Source organism: Phocoena sinus, chromosome 3 (genome assembly GCF_008692025.1).
Source record: "Phocoena sinus isolate mPhoSin1 chromosome 3, mPhoSin1.pri, whole genome shotgun sequence".
In the NCBI taxonomy this organism is placed as follows: domain Eukaryota; kingdom Metazoa; phylum Chordata; class Mammalia; order Artiodactyla; family Phocoenidae; genus Phocoena; species Phocoena sinus.
Window position 1 is genome coordinate 66,508,267 of NC_045765.1, and position 25,598 is coordinate 66,533,864.

At 37.9% G+C, this 25,598-nt stretch overlaps 1 protein-coding gene across 1 annotated transcript in view; it reads right to left on the reverse strand.

Annotated features, from left to right (window-relative positions):
* The window catches only part of CCDC192 (coiled-coil domain containing 192), a 196,579-nt gene extending 171,784 nt beyond the window's left edge, over positions 1 to 24,795 (reverse strand). Inside the window, exons 1-2 of the mRNA XM_032627983.1 lie at positions 24,734 to 24,795; positions 20,123 to 20,174 (exon numbers count right to left, since the gene is read on the reverse strand). Of these exons, the coding sequence (XP_032483874.1) occupies positions 20,123 to 20,174; positions 24,734 to 24,795 (114 nt within the window). The remainder of the gene's footprint in view (positions 1 to 20,122; positions 20,175 to 24,733) is intronic.
* Positions 24,796 to 25,598: the final 803 nt, after the last annotated feature.

Sequence of the window (25,598 nt, forward strand, 5' to 3'; positions counted from 1 at the left end):
TCTCAGCCAAACAAATCCCTTCCGCCCTTCAGGACTGGTTCAAGGTCTCTGATTCATCCAGATCATCCACATCCCTCTGAATCCACGTGCGGCACTTAGAAAGGCGCCTGAATGCAGAGGCTAGACTGGGCACTGCGCTGAGCATTTAGTAGGAGCTCAATAAAGAGCTGTTGATTGATTGAAGGCTCAGCAGTCAGAGAAGGGGACTGCACCAGATGGAGCGGTCCTTCACGCTGAGAGGCTGTAACAGTGACTCCTTTGAGCAATACTTCCCCTGCATCCGGCTTAGAACACTGACAAGGATCAGAGCCCCAGAGAAAGTCCACTTGCCAAGGCCAGGGGCCAGACAGCGTAGCAGAGGGCAAGGAGGTGGCCGTGGCGTTGGGTGATGACGGCAGGGCTGATGTGAGGATTAAATGACGTAAATCAGGTAAATGCTTGGACAGATGAAGTGCTCAATTAATATTATTTTGAATAATTCTATTCTCCTAATTCTTTTAGGGAGAATCATTTGATATTAAAACTTTCTAACTTGTTTTTAAACCCTAGTAAAAGAAAGTTCCAGTAGAGGCCCTTTTGTAACAGCAAACGATCAAACCACAGCAGTGAGAAATTCAGTCAAGTATGCAATTAGAACAAAGTTAATATGTTAAATATGTGGGTGCGTTTCTTTAAAAGCAAGATTGCTAAACAATGATGTGGTTATGGCAAATTCCACCTTTACACAAGAGCAATTTGACGTGAGTCAGTTGAAGACAATTAAATGTTTCTAGCAATCTGGAGCATCTATCGTGCAGGGTTCCAGCAGCAGCCCCTGCCCCGTAGTGCGGTAACTTCCCGCCAGGTAAAACACGCTTTCAATGCATTTTGCAACAAACTTCCTGCTTGATGTCTCCCCTATTTATTACCGTGGTCCATTCCTCTTTCCCAGTGCTTGACAAGCACCGAAGCCCCTAAACTTCCCTACCCCTCTACGACCTGCTCATGTTGCCCACGCTAGCCCCTTACCTCCGGGCAGAATTTTTCCATTCCTCCCTCAGTCTCTGGTGATCAGAATTCATTTTACAGTGGAAAGTTCATCACTCTCATGTCCTTCTGTGCTTAGCATTTGCAATAGTTTCTTAGGTTAAATTGCCAATTTCTATTTAGGCAACAATTTAACAACTCAGTTCTCTTGATTCCAGTCCATTCAAGTGAAAACAGTATTCCTCTGTGTTTGGGGTTGTGTCATTAATCACTAAGTAAGATATTTAAATTCAAAACCTGAACAAAGTACAACTATTGTCAAAGCCCAGTGGAAAGGGTTTCTAAGTAGAAAGTGCCCATCAATATGACCCCGAAAGGGATGGTCATGGGAGAATGACAGATGAGCACTGACTAAGGGGATCTCTGCTTGGATTCTGGAAGGACACGTTCCTTACCTGTCCTGAGTCTCACTGACTGTGTGTCTTGGGCTATGTGACTTTGGGGCTTCACTTCTCGGGGCCTCAGTTTTTTCATCTTTAAATGAAGAATACACTGGTCAGGTTGCAGAAGAAAACAGATGGTCATTCCAAAGGAGTGATTGAGGGCAGTTTGATGACGGGAAGAGCATGGGTACGGTTATGGAAGTCAACAAAGGATAGTGAGACACACCCTGCATGCAAAGATACTTTTTGCCTTACCTTGACCTGAAGAGGTAGGGGGAGAGGTAATAGGAGAGCATTATCACAGGATCTAGAAAGAGAGCTTGGGAGTGGGCCATGCTATAAACCGAGACCTTGGGCAGAGAAATACAGCCACTGCCAACCTGTGCCCAGGCAGTAGTGGTTGATGGACCAGTGGAATAAAAAGCCTGACCCTCCTCTCCTTTCACCCGCTGTACTTCTGTCTCTATCTTCCTTGGGCTGAACCCAATGAGAAATCAGAGGGCAAGAGAGCTTCAACAAGAAGTGCAGAGAGACCAGCTCCCTGGAAAGGAGCAGAGTGGGGGAAGGGTGGAGGGTGGATAATGGAGGGGGCAACAAAGATATCTCAGGCCAAAGGGGTTTAATGCTATTAGTGGTTCCCAAATGCCAGCCCATAGATCAGTGTTGGTTTGTGATAACATTCTCACCAGTCAGCAGGAAAATGATAAATGCTAACTTTTGAAAAGGACATTGTGAATTTTTCATGAAGCCAAATTTATTCCATTTTGATGACTGTCCTTTATTCTGAGCTTATGATCATTCTATATATTTTGGTGTTAAGAGGATGTGTATTTAACAAATGATGGTGATAGTACATGGGAATTTTTGTGTTTTACTGTTTTTTCTTGAAAAAAATTGAAAAATTGGCAGTCTTACGAAAACTAACCCTAATTATTTTTTGATGGAAATTTTTACTAGTTTATGAAATCTAAAAGTGTAGAGACCCTCTATCTAAGTGATCTCTGTTAAATTATACATTAACTGTTTTGTCAGGTGGCTATTCCAGAGCTACATTCCCTGAATTCCATTGGACTAAGTCCAAGATGGACCTGAATTCAGTATCAAGTTGTTTTAGCACAGCTCCAAGATAGTTATTCTAGGAAAAAACCCACACTTGTAAAGGTCAACCTTTTACCCTGTGAAAGATTTAACTCCTTTTCCATTTCTATAGCATCACCCATAGAACAAACGAAAAAGGTATTTGAAAGGAATTGTTAACTCAGATTTTAATTTATAAAAAGGTTGTTGGTGTGGAAGTTAAAGAAAGAGAAATGGCCCTGTGACATATGATAGCTTCATAAATAACTTTAAATAATGGCTTACCTGAAACTCTTAACAGGCCAAGTCATTTTAGTTCAATTCAAAGCAAGTCAGTTCATTTAAGTTCAAAAAATATTAAGGGCTCACTATTTGCCAGGTACTGTGCTGAGCAGTGGAGAAATAAATAGTAACCAGACATACAGGATTAATACCCTCACCAGATTCTCAGTTTAGAATTTATCTCCAATACAAAAATCCTAGGATTTAGTTTTATGTAAAAATCAAAAGCATGTCAAGAGTTTGGTGATTAATTTAATATTTTTATTTTTATTCTCACTCATAAAATATTGCTCTGTGCTTTGGGGCCTTGTTCTTTTCTCTTTGATGAGGATTCTGGTAGATGTTAGAAAGAGGTAAGAGGCAGTCCTAACCTGTTTTCAAATATTCCAGATCTATCTCAAACAATATTGATTTATAACTCCTTACAGACTGTGAACCAATAGTATAAGAGGAGAAAAGGACCTAGTAAATAGTTCGTATCTTCCATCATTTCAGTTAAAGTTAACAGTAAAACAAGGACTGGGTTACAGGACACCTGGATTTGGGATCATGTTATATTACAGAATTTGTTCTGTGACTTAAAATAGCCCTCCAGCGTTTTGATTTTATGGGTGGATTTCTTAAAACTTTGGGCATCACAGATCTCTTGGACTACCTGATGATATATGTCAATTCTCTTACTGGGAAAAAAAATGCCAATGTATATGCTTGTGTACACACACACACACACACACACAATAAGCACACATGCACACTATTTTGCTTATACTTTCAAGGTGCTTTAAGTGTTTTTCTCAGTGCTATTCATGTAGCCCAAATTATGACTTCCTTATTTAGAGGGAATAGTGTATTCCAGCACCTTTAGTTTTTATTCTAAAATAAAAGACCAAATATTAATGAATGTGAGTATTAATATGTTCTTGGTACCTCTACTGTAAATCATGCAGATGAATAAACGAATAATCTTCTCTTCCTAGAGACCTGCTCCAAACTCAAAAGAAACAAAATGGCTCTTCCTTCTGGAGAGTAGAGCGAGTAGCATACCTTCCCAGGGAAGCCTGGTTCTTGTAACTGAACTACACAGCAACTAGTGCTAACCCATCCTGCTGACGGTGAAGTAAAGATTTTAATAATGAGAATATATTTCTTTCATAATAAAAATAGAGAAAGGACATAGCAAGGTAATTTGCTATTAAAAAATAATTTTTTTATTTTTTATGTATAAATCATGATTTACTTCTTGTACCTGAGTTCATTATAAACAACCAAATAAAGATTTTATTAGCAAGGAAGAGATGACAAGAGAGGTTGGGTAGGCAGCTAACAGGGTCTGCCACAAACAGCATAAATAACTGATAACCTTTTTCAATTTATTTGCAATTGATGTGAAGCTCTTTACACCGGGGGTAAGTAAGCTTTTCACAGAGCTTTCACGTGATTTTTATCCTGTACTTAAAATGTTTTTCTTTCCCGTTTTTTATTGTCAGAGGAAAAAAGCATTTTTTTTACATCAGAGTTGACACTAGCAATTAAGCATTAGTAACGACTTCATTTCTTCAGATGATCTCTTTGAAACTCTAGGGCTAAAGTCAGCAGCTTTGTGTACATTGTCTTATGTTGTCATTTTTTTCTGTACCGGCAGTATGGGCCCATGAGTATTGTGTTTTCTGCTTGCTGAATATCTGCGGATTGATCTTCCCCAGTAAATCAATTTAGACTGGGTTTGTTCTAAAATCACCGGGAGCAGGGAGAGTAACTTTGAATTAGACAGTGTTGGATGTTTCTAAAACAAAAACAAATAGCACTTGGTACTTCCTGTGGTTCTTGGTTGTATGCCATCAAGTTGTATGCCAAATATCTTGAGAACTGTGACTGGCCTTAGATTATTCCTCATTGATTAGCACTTACATTAGAATTATTGAATGTATTTCAGATGTTTGCAGGTATTAATATGTTATATATTATGTGATTTTATGAACAATTTGTCTTACGTTTTATCCGTGCTATAGGCATCTATCAAAACATTGGTAGTATGTTTCCAGAGACGTTAAAACAGAATTTTCCCCTCTGTGAATACCCTGACCCATTGTTCTAATTCCTTCAATGTTTGTAACATTTGCTGCTTTCTTTTCTTTATTATTAATTAAATTTTTTTAAATTGGAGTATAGTTGATTTACAATGTTGTGTTAGTTTCAGGTATACAGAAAAGTGAATCAGTTATACATATACATATATCCACTCTTTTTTAGGTTCTTTTCCCATATAGGTCATACAGAGTATGGAGAGAAGAGTTCCCTGTGCTATACAGGAGGGTCTTTATTAGTTATATATTCTATATACAGTACTATGTATATGTCAATCCCAGTCTCCCAATTTATCCCTCCTCTCCTCCTTCCCCCCAACACCAGTAACCATAAGTTTGTTTTCTACATCTTTGACTCTATTTCTGTTTTGTAAATAAGTTCATTTGTACCATTTTTAGATTCCACATACAAGCGATATCATATGATATTTGTCTTTCTCTGTCTGATTTACTTCACTCAATATGACAATCTCTAGGTCCATCCATGTTGCTGCAAATGACATTATTTTGTTCTTTTTTATGGCTGAATAATATTCCATTGTATATATGTACCACATCTTCTTTATCCATTCCTCTGCCAATGGACATTTAGGTTGCTTCCATGTCCTGGCTATTGTAAATAGTGCTACAATGAATATTTACGCACATGTATCTTTTCGAATTATGGTTTTCTGTGGATATGTGCCCAGGAGTGGGATTGCAAGATCATATAGTAGTTCTACTTTTCATTTTTTAAGGAAGCTCCATACAGTTCTCCATAATGGTTGTACCAATTTACATTCCCACCAATGGTGTAGGAGGGTTCCCTTTTCTCCACACCCTCTCCAACATTTATTGTTTGTAGATTTTTTGATAATGGCCATTCTGACTAGTGTGAGGTTATACTTCATTATAGTTTTGAGTTGAATTTCTCTAATAATTAATGATATTGAGCATCTTTTCATGTGCTTTTTGGCCATCTGTATGTATTCTTTGGAGAGATGTCTATTTAGATCTTCTGCCCGTTTTTTGATTGGGTTGTTTGTTTCTTTGATATTGAGCTGTATGAGCTCTTTGTGTATTTTGGAGATTAATCCCTTGTCAGTCGCTTCTTTTGCAAATGTTTTCTCCCATTCTGTGGGTTGTCTTTTCATTTTGTTTATGGTTTCCTTTGCTGTGCAGAAGCTTTCAAGTTTAATTAGGTCCCAGAAAAATGATTTTTATTTTTTACAAAAATAAAGGAGAAGATGAAATGGGGACTTATTATTTAATAGATAGGTGTTGAGTTTCAGCTTTGCAAAATGAAAACCTTCTGGAGATTAGTTGCACAAAAATGTGAACATGCCTTACACTACTGAACTACAAATTAAAAATGGTTAAAATGGTCAATTTTATGTTACACATATTTTACCGCAATTAAGAATTTTTAAATAACTTATAAAACAAATGTATAGAGCAGATAAATTATGGAGTGAAGGAATTAGTCAATACTAAAATTAATTCAACTACTCTACCTATGCGTCACAAGACTGCTGTGAGAAAGAAATAAAAGGAAAAAAAAGATTGCACATAATAAAAACTATGAAATTTAAGAAAAGGAAAAAACATAGTAAGGCAGTCTTACTGAAGGGAAAGATTTTGATTCCTTTAATTAAAAAAAAATTCAAAAAATACTAGTTGTTTTAAATTAAATTTTGATTTAGTGGGACATGTAATAATGCAAAGACTTTCCCTGTTTATAAAGTTAATGCTTTGTATAACTGAGTTTTTTGTGACAGGATTACTTATTTTCTCCACATCATTTATAAGTTTAGATTTTGAATACTTTGGCATGTTGACCAACGATGTTTTCATTCTCCCATTGTATCCCAGTATTTTAGTTAATGCACATGCCTGTAGGAAGAAGGATTTTCAGGTCAGCTTATGAGTAAGGTGATGGAATTTTATTGCCCAAACTGAAGTTTTTCAAACTTAGTTTTGTGAATAAATTTTTGCTATTCTGTGTGTAATAAAGAACAAATGATTTATGATTGACATTATTCAAAGTGAAAGTAATGTTTTGTCTGCCAGTGAATTTTAGGCTCCAAATAAGTAAACTTCTAAAAAAAGTCCAAAAATTTAACTGTAATGATAAAAACTTAAAGACTCTAATGATGCTGTTCCCAAAACCTAGCAGGGAAGTCCTTAGTTGAACTTGATGTTCCATGAGAAACATTTTCCATGATCAATCTCCCCTTCCCCCAACCCAGCCTGATGTTTGCTCAGACTGCCCTCTTTACCAAGATCTGAAAGAGAAATGTGTTATGCATCTTTCTGGATCAGATAAAAGTTCAGCCACAATTTCCATAGTACATTCCAATGTGATAAGGTAAGCGCAGGACAGATGAGAGAGCTCTTTTTTGCTGTAAATTTCCACTTCTTTTAAGGTCTCCCAGTCAAAATATTACTAAGAGGCATGGCCAAAATATCAGAGAAGATGGCAGAGCTTACTCAGTGGGACTCAGTTTTCTCGCCTGTGAAATGAGAAGATCATTACTTCTAATTCATCTTGCACTCTGCGGTGGCCATTTGTCATGCTATGTCTTTCCCTGTTTGCAGTATTTCCCATCTCATGAATCCCATCTCTCTGAAGTATAAACCAGGAACTCCTTTTCCAGCCTCCTTTGCACCACGTCGTAGGCATGTGACTTAGCCTCTCCCAATCAGACACACCAGCCTAAGAATTCAGTATAAATTAGAGTGATATGAAAAAGGTGCCAAATAGAATAGAATCTGGCCAGGTCAACAGGGTCATTCTGTTTTCAGAGGATGCAGTGACAGAAGACTTAGAAGTAACCTCTTATACTCAGGGGTAGTAGTAGGGCTGTGATGCCTTTGCCCTGTGGTGGCAGTAATAGGTCCTCCACTAGGGAAGGGAAGCTGAGTATAGTCTCCAAGACTGATGCTCTGACTCTCCTAGGGATCCTCTGAAATCCATTTTCTCCTTAATACTAACTGGAATGGGTTCTTTTGGTTTCAAATGCAAATCTGACTGATTATTACTTGTTCAAGTGACTTTAAGCGAGTAGTTTAATTATCCTGAGCCTCCACTTCCTCCCCTCTACAAATGGAAGAAATGCTAACTCATTGAGGGCTGCTGTGGTGATTAAATGTGGTCATGCAGAAAAATACTGAGCATAATGCCTGACCCACAGAAGAAAGTTTGTTTGTTTGTTTTTAATCTTCTTTTTAAGCTCTAGATTTTATGTGTCTGTGGCGTAGCTTCTGGGAGCTCACAGCTTTGGAAAGAGCCTGAGCTCTTGATCATAAGGAACAAAAACTCTTAGAATTTCTGGTGGCCTTGGCATCATGCAGCCACACCTAGCCTGGTTACTCCTTGTTGGAAAAGTAAATCATTAAGTATAAGAGCAAAAATTCAAAAATGTAGTAGGAGAGGGCACAGCCTGTACCCTCTTCTGCCTGCTGAATAGGGTTTATACTTGGTCTGCTCCATTTCTTTTTCTTGACTTTCTTGGTAGATGTGGTTTTGGGGGCTTCTGAGATGAAAGGGGGGAGATTAAAGAAGAGCAAGAGGGATGTGGACCAGGGCTAAAGGAAAAAGTTTTCCAAAGAACTTTTGAGGAGAAAAGTTCAGAAAAGCTGTCATGTGAAATAGATGCTTATGGAAAGGGAAAGAAGGACTTTTAAAAAATGGATCTCTGAAATTTTTCCTCACATACTGTTTAATTAGTGAAATTTAACCCTCAGTATACCATCAGAGTTTATCAGACCCAAATTAGTTTTGAGTTTCTTTTTTTAAGCCATTCTCTTCATAAAAATCTATATTTCATGTCTTTTATTCTTTCTTAGAGGTCTTACAAACTATGTATATGTATATATACACACACACACATATATACATATTTTTTTCTTTTATATAGAATAAAACTCATTCTATCTTATAATTATCATACAGATCCATTGGAGCCTTTTATATAATCCAAGATATATTCTGGGATCTCAGTGATCTTGTTTTCCCTATATTTGAAATATATTGCTACTTAATCATCCTAGGAATTATTTTTTATCATTATTCATTGAGTATTTCTAACTATGACTTAGTAAAATTAATAATCATCCTTCAATTTCTTATTGTGTTGTCAAAAGCATGATGTCACCTTTCAAGGTACAAAAGGGGAGACACCAATTTTAAAATTTGCTTTATTTTAATTTTTTAAATTTTGAAACAAATAACACACTTAGAGAGCAGTTGGAATACAGAGAACTTTTTCTTTTTCCATGTGAGTTATGTTGTGCCCTTATGCCCCATCACCCTGAACCTCTCAGTGTCTGTTTCCTACACAGAGGGACTCTTTGCTACACCATCACAGCATGGTCTTCAGTCAGAAAATTCACCCGGTTGTCACCCCACCCCATCTCCTTCCCTTCCCCCTCACAACACGGGCTCCACTAGCGAAACATCTTTTTTTTTTTTTTTTTTGGCGAAACATCATTTTTATAGCACATTTTTTCTTTCATTGATGTAGTTGAGGATGCTGAATTTTTCTTTTTTCATCCATAATGCCCAAAGACAAGAAAATCGGCAGAGACATACATTTCACAATTCTTACACAAATCAGAAGGTAAATGTGAACAGTAGCATTCTTGACCAGCATGGTCCAATGCAGTAGCCACCAGCCACATGTGGCCTTGAGTATTTGAAAAGTGTTTGGTTTGAATTGAGATGTGTTTTAAGTGTAAAATAGATATGAGATTTTGAAGGCTTAGTATAACAATATATGAGAATATGAGAGATCTCAATATATTTTTGTACTGATTACATATTAGTGACAGTATTTTGAATATATTAGGATAGATAAGATATATTATGACAATTTACTTTTATCTGTTTATTTAAATTTTTAATGTGGCTACTAGATAATTTTAAATTATATATATAGCTTTTAAACTACATATTTCTATTCAACAGTGCAGCTCTAAGTGGTGGAATTAATCATGTAAGTGAAATAGACTATGCATCTTCAGGTCATGACTACCGAGAGACTTAGATGAATGTCCTCAAAGTCATGAATCAGTAAGTGAAAAACATACCTTTAAGGACAAAAAAGGAAATAGGGTATTCTCATACAAGACAGGCTATATCACACAGAATTTTGTGACAAGAACTTGGACTTTCCTCTTTTGTTAAGGGGATGTGTGACAGCATTCTGCCATATTTTATAACGTTTATGTGCCAAAAGTTTTACTTGGTAACAAATAGATTTGCTGTGTTTAAATTCTGATCAAAATTTCTAACGAGGTTCTTTTTTTAAACGTACGTCTTTATTCTTCTGTAAATTGTTTGAAAATGATTTTAAAAATAAAAAATTTAGGTGGGTTTATTTAATTCAGGTAGTCAATGATGATGACTATTTTCCTAGTATACTAAGGGTTAAGAACTTGAGTAATTTGAAAGTTACCTATGGGTACTAGACTGCTTGTTTGTGTTTGTTTTTACCACAAAGCAGTTCTGAGATTAGACCATTTAGCTCTCAGCATTACATGTTTAGCAGTCACAAAGAAAGGTATTATGGGAGACTTTTTGTATATTTTCAGTAATGTGATTATCAGAAAAGAATGTATGAACACATTTGAAGGCACAAGGCCAAATGCTGCTTTATTCAAAAGGAGAAAAATTAATAGGATTCAGAATATAGTCACCACCATGGACACAGATATTTCTTTTTTAAGAAAGATTCCAAGTAGAAATAGTCCCTAGGGAAAGCAGACTATTCTAGAATTTATAGCATTTTTCTTAGGCATTTGAGGCAGGCAAAACAGGGCTTACTCCTTGCCAAAGAATGTTTCTGAACTACATTTAATTTTAAAATATTTTACAATTTAATCTTCGTTTGCACTAAATGTATGATTCAAGAGCATTTTCTTCCCTAACTGACAAATGTGTCCAGCTCTTCAATAACAAACACATGAGAATCTCTCACATATTGACTGAGTGCCTTTCATATGTAAGGTCCAGAGCTAAATCCTGGAGATAAAGGTGAATTCATCAAATTCCCAACCCTCCAGGAACTCATAATGTGAAAAAGGTTGAGAAAGGGAGGAGAGATGTTCAGATAAGTGGACTTCAATATTATAAGGATGAGAGAGGAGAAGGGGAAAAAAAGACATGTATTGAGCACCATCACTGGGCTGTGACTTTTCAATATATTATGTCCCTCAAATTCAGACAATATAAAAGGTATAAAAATGGAAGCGAAAATCATCCAGAATCCTACCACCCAGAGATCGCCACACGTTACTATGGACTGAATGTGTGTTCCAGGTGCCCTCAAATTCATACGTTGAAGCTCTAACTCCCAATGTGATAGTATTAGGAGATGGAGCCTCTGGGAGGTCATTAGGTTTAGATGAAGTCAGCAGGGTGGTGTCCTTAAGATGAGATTAATGACCTTATAAGAAGAAACCAGAGAGCTCTCTCCTTGTGTCACCTTCTCTCCCTCCCCCTCCCTTCCTCCCTCCCTTCCTTCCTTCACCCTTTCACCCATGTGAGGATATAGCAGCAAGGCAACCATCTGCAAGCCAGGACCCAGTCATGCTAGCACCTGATCTCTGACTTTCCCATCTCCAGAACTGTGAGAAAACAATGTCTGTTTTTTAAGCCACCCAGTCTGTGGTATTTTGTTATGGCAGACTGAACAGACTAGGACACCATATTTGGTGTATAATCTTCTAGACTTGTGTGTGTGTACCTGAAGATGCATAACATATAAAACATTGATTCATACTATACATGGTTATATATGGTTAAATTACAATCATTTTCAGTTAGCAGTATATCATAGGTAACTATGTTTGAATAATAATGAATGTCATTTTCCACAAATTGTAATTTTAAAAATTACCATAACTTTCAATGGTCACAATAAATTTTACTATGTGTATATGCAATTTTCCATACTATTGGACAACCCTGTAATAAGCATATTTATGCATCTTTGTGAACTTGTTTTTTATTAATGTAAATGGAAAAAGTGGTTACTGGATTTTAAAGAATATATACTTGATACATATTTAAGATTACGTCCCCCAAATTCATCCTCCCACCACAGTACATGAGAATCAGACTTTTCTTACACCCTTGCCAATAATGATATTTTCAATACTTTTTGTATCTGTCAAAATTACAGGTAAACATGATATCTAAGTTTTAAAATTTTTATTTCTTTGCTTTCTATTTGGACATCTTATTGGATACTTGCAAGCTTGGACATCTTATTGGATATTTGCCTGTCTTCTTATAAATTGTAATTTGTGTCCTTTGTCCATTTTCGATTTAAGGGCTAATCTTTTCCTTATCAATTTATATGAGACCTTAATATATGAAGGACATTATGTTGTAATAGATGCTATAAATATGTTCTAATACTTACTTTGAATATTTATAAATTCTTCCTATATGGGCTGGAATAGTGGTACGTATTATTATGAGATATAGAATTTCCAGAGACTCAATTATCTTTTCATCTTTGTGCATTAATGCATAACTTTGTTCAAGAAGAGAGTGAACTTTTTGAAGAAGTAAACTCTAATCAAAACTTGGAGAAAGCTCCATTTCTCTGAACCTCATTAAGTACAGATAACACATCACACATTGATTCAAATTGTTAGACGTACTTTGAAACAACTGATTCACTCTGTTACCTAACCTAACATAAACAGTTCAGCTATTGACATGAGGACTTGGGGCTATTATTCCCAGCAGCAAATTTCAGTTTAACAAATCTATCTAAACAAATTAAGCTGATGTTATCCAATCTGCCTGACGAGACTGAGGGAAGCCAGAAGCCACGCTTTATGCCTGAGAGCCCGCATCCTTGTGCTTCTTACTCCCAAGTCACCCCACTCTCTTCCAGTTTCTCTCCAAGCATCCAAAGGGAGCCTCCCAAAGGTAGACTTACTCCTTTGGGAAAGGCTAGATTGAATAACTGTCCTAGCCGCTTGGGAGGATATCGTCTCTCAAGGAAATGTGGAAGTTAGGGGAAATATTTTTCTTCAGACCACAGCAATTGAAGTTTGCTCTCATACTCAGACTGATTGACTACATGGTCCCCAAAACACATTTCTCCATTGCCCTGTCTTCCTCTGATCTAAACATTCAGGTTTCAGAAAATGAGCAAATTATACATGAAATTTGAGTTTATCCACAATATTAATTCAGAGTAACCCTTACATTCAACTAATATAATATATTTAACTTTTATATAGTTATATATGCATTTAAATTCTGTCTCCGTTTCACATTTCAAAACTTCCTTCCTTTTGTGTATACACACAAACTTCTCAATGTTTCCAACCTCACAGAAAAAAAAGTGTCAGCACTACACAGAACAAATTACCATGCTTTCCCCAAATAATGCCTATTGTTTGGAAATTTTTGCCATTTGAAGAAGCCAAATAGAGAAAAAACATAATGGGCATCTGACAAAACAAATTTGCAGACACTCAAATGCTTCAGTTTATAGAGGTCCTTTAAACCACTGATGCCTCTTGGGGAAATTCTGAAAAACAACCTATCTGTAAACAGTCTGATTCGGTGCCACATGTTTTCTAAATTCCTTTGCCTGTTGACATTTAAAAAAAAAAAATAAAGGGATACATTTGCATGTGAAAACAGGACCTTTTGTTTCTTACACATTTACTCTATCAGAAGAATTGAAAACAAAATGGGTCATCTTGTCTAATTGCTTATGAAGAATCATCTTCTAAAAGACACTTTCTAGTTCTTTGGCCAATCTTATTTTAAACAGCTAAGATCTTTTTTATGGCCTCTGTTCTCAAGTTAAATAGAACTTATTATTAAAATGAGAAATTCTGGAGGTAATCTTTTTATTTTGTATCTATCTATACCTTTTGCTTTCTTTGGTTTAATTATTTTCTTTTTTTTATACCTAATTTTATATTGCTGTAACCTTTGTCCATCAATACGTTTCTGAAAATTCTCCTAGGTACATGGTACGATTTCACTTGCCCAGTCCTTTGAAGTTCTTTTTGGCCACGCAACTTCTTTAACCAATGAAAAAGAAGGAAAAGTGGTGTGTGTAACATCTGGGCTGAGCACTCTCTGTGCAATTGGCCCCTCCTCTCATTGCTGCCTGCCCGGATTGCAGAAGGGCACTCCCAGGTGAAACTTCCATCCAGAATAACTCATTGGTAACTATTTACCATAGTAAATAGTTTATTAGTAACTATGACTAAGTAACTGATTACTAACATCGTTAGTAACTATGATGAATAGAGTCCCTCTGCCTCCCATCTTGGATGGGTATTGTGAAGAAGAAATAAATTACTCAGAAAAATAAAATATTAAGATAAGCCATTAGCCAATTACAATGGATAACCTTCCAAAATGTTAATGAAGTTTTGACCTTTCTTGATAGTAGCCAAAGGAAAAAATATATTTCTCACCAACGATTCCATTGCTACTACCTTTCTATGTACAGCTTGACCTGAACTCTGTTGAAGTTGTTGCTTATAGAATTTACACTATTAAACTAGGTGAACTTTGAGATGATTGTATAGGGACAGCAGTGGGATGGGAGCAGGAAAGCATTATGTTGGATCAGCCCCTTATTTATGGCAAGATCTCAATATGAAAGTAGTTATATGAGAGGTTGAACGGTGTGTAGAAACTCCAGCTAACATCTCAAGTCCTAACATCTGGGGAGATAACATTACCTGCCCAGATACAGTAATGTTTGTAATGTTAGATATTATCTAGATAACTAGCAGATATCTCTAGAAGTAAAGTTTCAATTTCTATACTATTCATGTTCTTTTGTGGAAAAAAATTTTAGATTAAATGAACATTACAACTTTTCTTTTTTTGGTTGCATTGGGTCCTTGTTGCTACTCATGGGCCCCCTCCAGCTGCGGCAAGCGGGGGCCACTCTTCACCACGGTGTGCGGGCCACTCACTGCAGTGTCTTCTCTTGTTGCAGAGCACGGGCCCTAGGCGCACGGGCTTCAGTAGGTGTGGCACGCAGGCCCAGCAGCTGCGGTTCACGGGCTCCAGAGTGCAGTCTCAGTAGCTGTGGCACACGGGCCTAGCTGCTCCGCGGCATGTGGGATCCTCCCGGACCAGGGCTGGAACCGATGTTCCCTGCATTGGCAGGTGGACTCCTAACCACTCCGCCACCAGGGGAGTCTTTTGTCTTGCCCTCAGTGACAGCACAATGGCTGCTTTGCATTTCCTGTGAATTTCCATTCCCAAAACCTCATTCGTTCAGTTAGACCTATTCTGATTTTGTTATTCTATGGGGTTAGAGTCCCTGGGACACAGACTGAGAGATCTGGCTACAGAGGGCTTACTGGAAATGGTTCTTGGGGGCAACACCTATAAAGGAAGGAAAGAAGCAGGAATGCAACAGCAGCCTCAGCCAATTCCATAGGGGAGTCCTGGAGCTGGGTTGGCTCTTTAGAATTGTCCTCAAAGGAAGGGGGTCAGGTTTTGCAGCCCTGCATCAACCAGTTATTGGATGCAGGTTGATCCCATGGAGGGGGATGACTTTGGGGCAATGGAGTGCCTTCATCAGAGGGAAATGCCTGGTGATAGACTCAGCTGTTAGTCATCATCAAGCAAAATTACTGAAAGTAAATCATAGATCTAAATGTAAAACCTAAAGCTATAAAACTTCTGGAGGGAAAAAGAAAATATTTGTGATCTTGGACAAAGATTTCTTAGATCATATAGCAAAAGCATGATCCATGACAGTACAAATTGATAAATTAGACTTCATCAGAATTAATAATTTTTGCTCTTCTAAAGACACTATTGAGCAAATGAAAAGACTAACCATAGACTGGAGAAAATACCTGCAAAACACACATGAACTCTCAAAACCCAATGATAAGAAACAAACAGTACAACTTAACAATGGACAAAACCTTTCAATAGATACTTCTCCAAATGAGATATAAGGATGGCAGATAAACAGATGAAAAGGTGCTCAAACACCATTAATTATTAAGAAAATGCAAATTGAAACCACCATGAGATACCACCACACCTATTAGAATGGCTAAATTTAAAAGGCTGACCTTGGAGAGAATGTGGATGAACTAAAACTTTCATACACTGCTGGTGGGAATGTAAAATGATACTATGACTTTGGAAAATAGTTTGACAGTTTTTAAGAAAGTTAAAAATACACCTACCATGTGATTCAGCCATTTCATTCTTAGGTATTTACCCAAGAGAAAAGAAAGCATATGTCCATACAAAGATTTGTACATGAATATTTATAGCAGCTTTATTTGTAAAGAGTCAAAAACTGGAAATAACCTAAATGTCAGTCAGCGCGTGGAGGCATAAACAAACTGGTACATTCAGTTCAGCAGGATACTGTTTAGCAATAAAAATGAATTATTTATACACACTAAAACATGGGTGAATGTCAAGATAATTTTACTGAGTGACAGACGGCAGTAAAAGGGGTACATACTGTATGACTTTGTTTACATGAAGCTCAAGGAAATGCAAAATAATATATATAATGACGTGAAACAGATTGTGCTTCCTTGGAAATGAGGTGGGAAGAAGTGGGTGAGAGGGATTACAAAGGAGCGTGAGAAATTTCTGGGAGTGATGGAAAGTTTCATTATCTTGACTGTGATGTCAGTTTCACGTGTGTACACATATGTCAAAACCCATCAAGTTGTACACCTTAAATTTGTCACGTATGTTTAAGGAAAGGAGAGGAGAGGAGAGGAGAGGAGAGTGAAAAAGGAAGGATAGAAGGGAGGGAGAGAGGAAGAGAGGGAGGAAAGAAGAAAGGAAAAGAAAGAAAAGAAACAAAATCCAAAACAAAAAGTTCTGAGATATTTCTTACCTATTAGAGTGGCAAAATAAATAACCTATTTCTTTCAATGGCAACAAATCTTTATATTTAAATATACACAGAAATGTAATTCTATATTGATCTCATTTTAAGGTAAATAGGAACGTCTCCTTTAAATCATTTAAAATGTTCATTTAAAGCACAAGTGATATATTAACAACTGTAATTCACTAATGATTTGAAAGTTTGCTCATCAAAGGGAAGAATCTTTTGAAAGCCATTTCAGAATGCTAAAGTTTAGAAGTATCAGAAATGTGACCAAATATACACTGCCTGAAAAAATAATGCTATATTATACCAAGCACTAGAAGAACATAAGTTATGTAATTTGACACAATTTAAGGCATTGCTTGCCTTTCCCAGTTTATCAAATGTAATATTTTTTAGCTAATTTAAGGTTGTTTTATAAAGCTGACTTCCTATATAGTGTGCTATGAGTTTGACCTTACAAATTAAAATTTTAAAGTGCTTTAATATTTTTGGCAGTTAATAATTCTTTAATGAAGCCGTCACTGAATCACAACTTGAACACTAAATGGATTACAAGGTTTTATAACAAGCCTAGTTTTTGCACAATGAGTGAAATACTTCATACATATTCTAGCATTAATGAATCCATACCCACACTCTCATTTTTGGATGTGCCACTCCACATAACCAAAGATCATCTGGTGTTTTTACATCATTCATTTCTATTTGTCACAGTTCTCAGGAATAGTTCAAGGGGAGAAACCCTGAGCCAGGTATCCAGTTCAGGTCACGCCTCCTTGCGATAGAACTTTTATTTCCTAAACAGTTTCAAATGAGAGGATTTATAAGCACTAGCTGTTCACTGTCTGAGGATGTTAAAATGGAGCAAAGGCAACGGTTCGAATAATATTCTAATCCTCCAAAGGTATAAGGTCTAGATAAACAGGGACAACCTGGCACCTGAAAAGTGGATCTAAGTAAATTCTCACTGGATTATATCTCTTAAGGTTCTTACTCTGTAGTCAGTGCATGACTCATTCATCACTCAACAGCTGGACTCTCCCTCAATCTCCCTGACTCTAAATTTCTTAATTTCTAAAGTAGCAATAATAATATTTATGGAGGAGGAAGCAGAAGAGAGGGGAGGAGGGAGAGGAGGAGAAAAAAGTATCCACACAACGGTGATGATTCTTAGAAACCACCGCCGTCTGCTGCTGTAAGGATTCGGAGGGACAGCATCTCTCAGTCACCTAGTCCATTTGTTCTATTTCTAATGCCGTTTTGATATCAGGGGCTTTGTCTCAGGGACATAGAGATGAATAAAGGCTCGAAGAATGCACAGTTTACTGGGAGAGTCGAAACGTTAAGTTATTATTCAGAGACTGGGTGCCACAAAGGTGGAGCGTATTTCATTCTGCTTGGGTGGTCGATATCCTCACAGAATTGAAGAGATTTTTATCCTTCATCCCAATCTTCTCTGCCAGAACTCACCACAGCTATTTAAAAGAGGCATCTGAGATCCACCGGCAATTGGCTTCCTCATGGTACTGAGCAGAATCTGTTCTGCTGAAGTCTTTCAGTTCCAAGACTTAAAAGGGGTCGTGGGGTGAGGAGGCAGCACTAATCATGACTATCCTATGGCCTTCAGGGCCCTAATCCTAACCTCTACCTCGAGCTAAATGCATTGTAAGAATTCAGTAACTAGAGCAGAACAAGTTACTTCAAGCCCCAGGGCTCCCACCTATGTGAAACGTAAATTGAAAGGAGATAGATTCTGGACTCCAGGAAGCTAATTGGGAGCCCTAGGCAGAAATCCTAAATGTAGTTATCGGCACCTTGTCCTTTTCAGTGTCTTAGGCAGCCTGGGAGAGGGTTACCTCTAGGGCACTAATTGATTAGCATTGTTAGAGGAAAGGCAGTAAACCGAGATCGGTGAGCTGAAGTCTCCCTTTTCCAAAACTCCAATTTAACTACTAGCTCAAGGGTTCCAACTAACCAGAGAAAACATGTTTTCTTATAGTGCCAGTGAGGGACACTCTTTCTTTGGCCAACAGAGTTGTAAGTAGATCCACTATATAAAACAAAAGCTCACTGAAAAAAAAGTAATATAACATTAAACTATCACTAGAGTTAGAACACAAAATTTTAATTAAAATTATACTCTACTAATCTAAGTTGGTTTCCCTTTGGTTTATACCTCTTCACCAAAAACCCTCTTCCTGAAAATTATTGTTGGTTTGAGATATATGTCCAGTCTGTCTGGGGCCAGATTAAATGAACTCTTAGAAAAGAGATGTTAACCTTGAACAAAAATAATTGTGTGGAAGTGAGATTCTGAATATGCACCTCACTAGATCAAATGTTCTTAGCTGGTGATGCGGGGGTGGGATGAGAGTAGAAAAGCAGAATGCTGAATCTAGAAAGAAGTAGAGAAATCAAAAGGCGAGGTCCCATGGTCCACAGGGGAGCCTGGTTGAATTGAATCGATTCCGAGTAGCTATATACCTATACACTTGTAGATATGTTCACAACCATTTTCACATCCCAAACATCTTATTTGAAGTAGACAAAGTCTCATCCTCACTCTATGAATGAGGAACAAGGCTCAGAGAGTTTAAATGACTTGGGTATGATCACACAGCTTGCAGGTGGCAAACTTGGGCCTAATTCCTAGTCCTACAGTCTTTCTTCTATACCACACTGCCTCGGCATTAAAGCTGAAAAAGTTATTCCAGAAATTTCTGTGGGTGGAGACTAGGGGATACTTACTAAAACTGAATCGAGGGCATATAGAGAGCTTACTTTTTTCTTTTTAAAGGGAAATTCTCAAACTTACATAAAAGTAGAAAACTAGTATAATGAGCCTCCATGAACCTATCACCCAGCTTCAACACTTCTCACCAACCTACCCTGTTGTCACTTGAGGCCTCGAGAGGGACTAGAGGCTTTTGTAGAAAGGACCCAGCTGTCCCAGGATGACTTGAAAGACAATGAGCTGAGAATATCGGGAATAGACTGTGATTTAAACCCAAGCCTAAACAAACCAAATAAGATGAGTCACCCAATCTATATCATGTCTGATTCCAGAATTTCCTCACATACAGGCAAATACTTTGACGTAACCTAGGATGTCTGCGATAGTGTAGGGCCACAGAGAGCAGTGTGGGATCACAAGTACAAATGGGGACAGGCACCCCACACCAACTTCCCTCCTGCCCAGCAGCATCCCTTCGTTGGCACTCTGACCACTTTACCTCCTTCTACTTGAAAAAGAACATTCTATGTTTTATTTTTCAAATGTTTACTAGTAAAATGTGAAAGTGAAACTATATTAGGAAAATATCAACATTAATTAAAGAAGTTACAGTTTCACTAACTAATGCTTTTTTAAAATAAAGGAATTCATGCAAACTTTGTTTCTTACCGAAATTTTGTTCCTTTGTTGTGTATTTGACTCTGAACTTCCAGATGTGGTGCTGAAATAAAGTAAGGGTTCAGAATTCCAAAATTTTATTTCAGACATGCACACACTCATACACACACATACACACCCCACATCAAATAGATCTTTATGCTGTAACATTGAAGATATATTTTCTAAAGCGTTTCCTCCCAATGTCATTTTCTAAACATTTCTAAAGGAAATCAAAACTAGGGAATGTAAACTTTACTTGAAGAAGATAAAATAGCCTTTAAAGGTCCTCTTGAGAGTAAGCAGTCCAAACAGTACAGTCTGTTCTGAAAACCTGCAAAATATCTTATTTCAACTAAAAAAAAAAAAAAGAAGGAGAGGAAAGAATATCCTATGAAACAGCAGACTCAGGGAATTCTTTATCTTCTACACTTTTTCTCAGTCAATTTCTCTTTCTCTCTCTCCTGCATCATTTCCAATGGTTTGCAAACATGCTGTTATTTATTGCGTCTTGAGCCCTCTTAACCCTTTAGTTTCTGCTTGATTACTCTGACCCCCATTAAAGCAAAACTATATTCTCACTGTCTCTAATTCTTCTTCCTATTTTTTGTTAAAGCCACTCCATTCAGACTCTCACAAGTACCATTCCACAGAAACTGCACTTATTGAATTCACTAGTGAGCTCCATATTACTGTATCCAGTGGTCATGTATCACAACTCATCTTAAAACTTTTGACATGGTTCAACAGCCCCTCCTTGAAATGCTTTCTTCACTTGGCTCCCAGGACATCCTAAGGTCCCAGGCTTCCTTCCCATCCCACTTGCTGCTCGTTCTCAGTTTCCTTTGATGGTTCTTTCTCCTCTTCCTGAGCCCTCAACATTGGCATGCTCCAGGGCTTCCTCTCTTCTCTACTCACATTCATTCCCTTGGTGAACTCCTCCAACTTCAGGGATTTAAATAGTATCAATATGCTGATCACTCCCCAATACATATTTCCAGGGCAGACTTCTGCCTTGAATTCCAGACGCATTCTTTCAGTTGTCTTCCTGACATCTCCACCAGGATGTCTAATGGACATCTCACTTTCAACATTTCTAAAACCTAACTTCTGATTCCTACTCCAAATCTGCTCTACTTACAGTCTTCCCCATCTCGGTTGATGATGACATCATCCTTCCTGTTGCTTAGGCTAAAACCTTGACCTTCTGTTTTGTCTCAGAACCCAAATCCAATCCAACAGGAAATTCTGGGCTCTGCCATCATAATATATCCAGTACCCAGCCGATTTTCACCACCTTCATTGTTAACGAAATGGTTCAAGCCTCAAGCTATCATCCAGCTCTTACCTGGACTGTTGCATTAACCTCCTAAATGGCTCTCTCTGGCTGCGTCTTTGCCCCTTCCCTTCTATTTTCAATATAATTCATCCATAAGAAAAATGATGGGACTTCCCTGGTGGCGCAGTGGTTAAGAATCCTCCTGCCAATGCAGGAGACACAGGTTCAGGCCCTGGTCCAGGAAGATTCCCACATGCCGCGGAGCGACTAAGCCCATGCGCCATAGCTACTGAGCCTGCAATCTAGAGCCTACAAGTCACAACTACTGAAGCCCGTGTGCCTAGAGCCGCAATAAGAGAAGCCACTGCAGTGAGAGAGCCACCCGCAATAAGAGAAGCCACTGCAATGAGAAGCCCGTGCGCCGCAATGAAGAGTAGCCCCCACTCGCTGCAACTAGAGAAAGCCCACGTGCAGCAACAAGGACCCAACACAGCCAAAAATTAATTAATTAATATAAATAAATAGAAAAATTATTTCACTCCTTGCTAAAAAATCCAATAAAGGATTCCATTTCACTCAGAATAAAGGCCAAAGCCCATATAAGGACCTACAAGGTCCTACAGATTTCTCTGCCATTCAGCCTTCCCACCAACCGTAGGACTCCATTCCATACCCTTCTTCCCTTCCCAAACACTGGAGTCACACTGGCGTCCTCACTGTGCTTCCATCACCTCTGCCTGGAACACTTCATCCACACGTGTCCACCTGGCTCTTTCCCACTTCCTTCTTTTCTTTGCTCAAATATCCCTTTCTCAAGCATGCCCACCACGTGTGCTTCATTTAATATTGAACTCCTCACTCCTATATACTTTCAAATCACCTTGCTTGATTTTTCTCTGCAGTACTTACCGCCTTCTAACATATTATATAATTTGGTTGTTTATTATATTTATTGTGTGGCCTCCCAACAGAAAATATAAATTCCTTGAAGATAGGGAATTTTTTTCTGCTGTTTTTTTTGTTACCCTATCCTTAGCATCTTGAAGAGGGCTAGAATGCTCAATAAATATTTGTTGAATGAATAAACCTCCAATCTTAGTAAGTCTCATTCTGCTGTTACCAACCAATAAGTCTTACTTTACAACACTGGGGTACTTTTATTATTTTCTATCCTACTCTCTCCCTGAGGAGTGTATTATTTTATTCTCATTTCTGTACATGTCTCTTACTTTAAAAAAATTGAAACCATTTAAAATGTTCACAAAGTAATCAGTGACTCTTGAACAAAATTAATTAAATTCCCACTTAGTGGAAGGACACACTGGGGTTTTGAGAGTTGTAATTGCTTTTCTTGCATCATACCTAGATCAGCAAAACCTGGTACTTTGGTGCTTTCTACTTGACAGTACCTCTTTATCATGAAATGGAAAACACACTTTTGATCATTACAGTTGCTGGGCAAAACAACAAATGCTTTGAACAAGATAACAACCTTAATAAGTGGGCCCTTTTACCTTCTAACTGATTTTGTCTTCTATCAATGTAACTCATAAAACTGGTATTTTCACTAAATGCACTACCCCTAGTTCCAAGGAATGTGTTTATCCTTTTCTTAGGTGTTTCCTCTGACCAGAATGTTCATGCTGTCATCTCTGTTTGTTAAAATCTTACCTATTCTTCACACCAGGACTCAAAGGCTGCCTCCCCTGAAGCCTCTTTGGTCCTATTAGTCAGAACTATTTCTTGCCTCTGTGTCCACAAGCAGTTTTTAGATGTCTGTCTTTTATAGTTTTTATTATATTTCATGATGTGTACAATTATTTGTCTACCTATGTTTTTGCATTTCTCAGTGACACCTCCCAGAAAACAAGGACTATACCTCGTCAAGAAATTAATATTTGGTCACTGAATGAAGGCAAGCCAAAAAAAGTGAGTACAATACACGTGCATATTCAGGTGTGCCACAAATAGACAAGAAAAAAGTACTGTTTGTAGCTACCTTCTTTTAATAATACCTGAAACAAAACTACTGGTTTAAAAGTGAAGGAGCTTTGGCTGCCTGACAATAATATTTAATGGTCATAAGTCATGGCCTCAGAGTAACCATAGTAACTCAGCATACACAGTATAAGTCATGTTGTACCATAATTAAGGGAACAAAAGCTTTAGAAAGCCTATTAGCCTTGAGAAAACAAATTAGAATTAACAAATGTGTTTATGAAACGTTTTTATTGCAGTGTTTTCTTCAGGGTTCATAGAAAAGCTGAAACAAATCTTTAAATTTCTTTTGGCAGAGGGTAATAATATGACATATAAGCCTTATAGTTGCTTTTTTTTTTTTTCAGTATTCAACGAGAACATAAATATTTCCTTCCTTTAAGTGAAATATCTTTATATCTGTTCTCCCAACTTTTTACCCTGTTTTTTATGATGGAGTAGTAATCAGTCATCAGTCCATGTTAATAAATATTTTAATAAAATTGGTTTGGTTCTATTGAGAATCCAGTTTTTCTAGGAGAGGATTTCCTGGGAAAGTGCTTTGTTTTGTTCCCTAGGTTGGCTGCATCCAAGGTCTAACCCTCCCTGGCTTAGACAACATAGGCTCAAGTTCCCATCTGGTTTATATAAACTATGGAGAAGGTCTGTCTCAAGGGCATGAGAAGAGGAGTGGGGAGAGAAAGTAGGGTAGGCAAACAGACACTTGGGACCAGTTTGTTGCTGCTTAGAACTGAAGGAGCTGAATCGAACAAGGACACCTTTTTCTAGGATACAGCTCTTTCTATAGAAAAGGCAAGACCATCTCTCATTCAAGGCTTAAAAGAAAATTCTAAATGGAAGGTATTTCCACATTTTAAGCGTAAAGGAATATTTTGTCAACATGCAAATTTCCTAGTGATTAACTATAGGTTGATTATAAAGGTGAACTGTACTTCCATATTTGTGGCCAGAGTTGGTTTGGGTTTTTGTTTGGGGATAGTTGGAATGACCTAGTTTCTTCTTGACATTTCATTCCAGTGGTTCTGAAAAAGGGCTGGCTCAGCTCCCCCTTTCCACACCAGTATAATGGTTGGGGTGAGTATGTGATTTTGAGACGAGTAAGTGAGGGACATTTTATTCATTCAACAAATATTTATTGAACACCTACTGCATGTCAGACCCTGCCCTATGATCTGGGAAGACATCAGTGTTCAAAGAAAGGGATCATTCTCCAGGAAAGGAGAAAAAGTCTGTCTGATGTTTTCCTCAGACATGAAGGAAAGGTTTTCTTTGAAGCACAGAGTGAAGGCTACTTTATCTATAAATTCCCATGAATTCTTTTGGAACAGGAGGAGCTAGGAACTCACCTGCTTCTCTTTGGGGTTTCATACCCTGGGGCCACAGATGTCCTGCTATAACATTCTCCCATCTCAAATCAGGCCCACTGAGGTACCCTGTGCATGGGGCAGACATTGACTATCCCCATTCCTTAGAGGTTTAGAATCCCTGTTACTGCTCTGCTGTCCCCTGTTGCTAGGCAACCACAATGACTGTGGAAAGGACAGTTAACTTCCCAGAGAAAAAAATTTCAATTACAAAGCCACAGTAACCTCTAAAAACATCTCACAAATCAGATCCAGGCAGGAGTATAGATAAAAATTCACTACATATTCATCATTTCTGGAAAATGCTTTCAAAGTGGGCCAGAAGCAGTGGTTTTGTGCTCAGACCATGACATGTTTACATACAGAGCCAGTGCTAAGGAAACAATCACACTGTCTGAGAGGGGTGCATTCACAGAAATGGATTGGTTTACAGGCTAGCAGTGGTTTTCCCAGCAGACCACCTCTCCTTGTGATAATCTTCCTTTTCTGGGACCCACAGACCCCAGACAGAAGATCTCACCTGGCCACATCCTAATGAAGGCTTCCTTCTTGAGCCAAGATTGCAGAAGTGATAAATTGTGCTGATTAGCTGGCGATCTGCTCACTGTCACAACTCATCTGCAGCCACTGCTCCTTCTTCTTTATTGTTTGTTCGAAAGACCCCAGCCACTTTCTCCCAGACAGTTGCTACATCTCTCCCTGGAAGCATTTGTAGACCCAGGTCAGCTTGTGTTCATTCCACTTCCTGCTCTGGCAGGAAGTACATATAGGACCTTTGCAGTCTACAGATCAGAATCACTCCTGGGTTTTGATCTCTTATGTCCTGGGCTTACCCAAGCCTAATCAC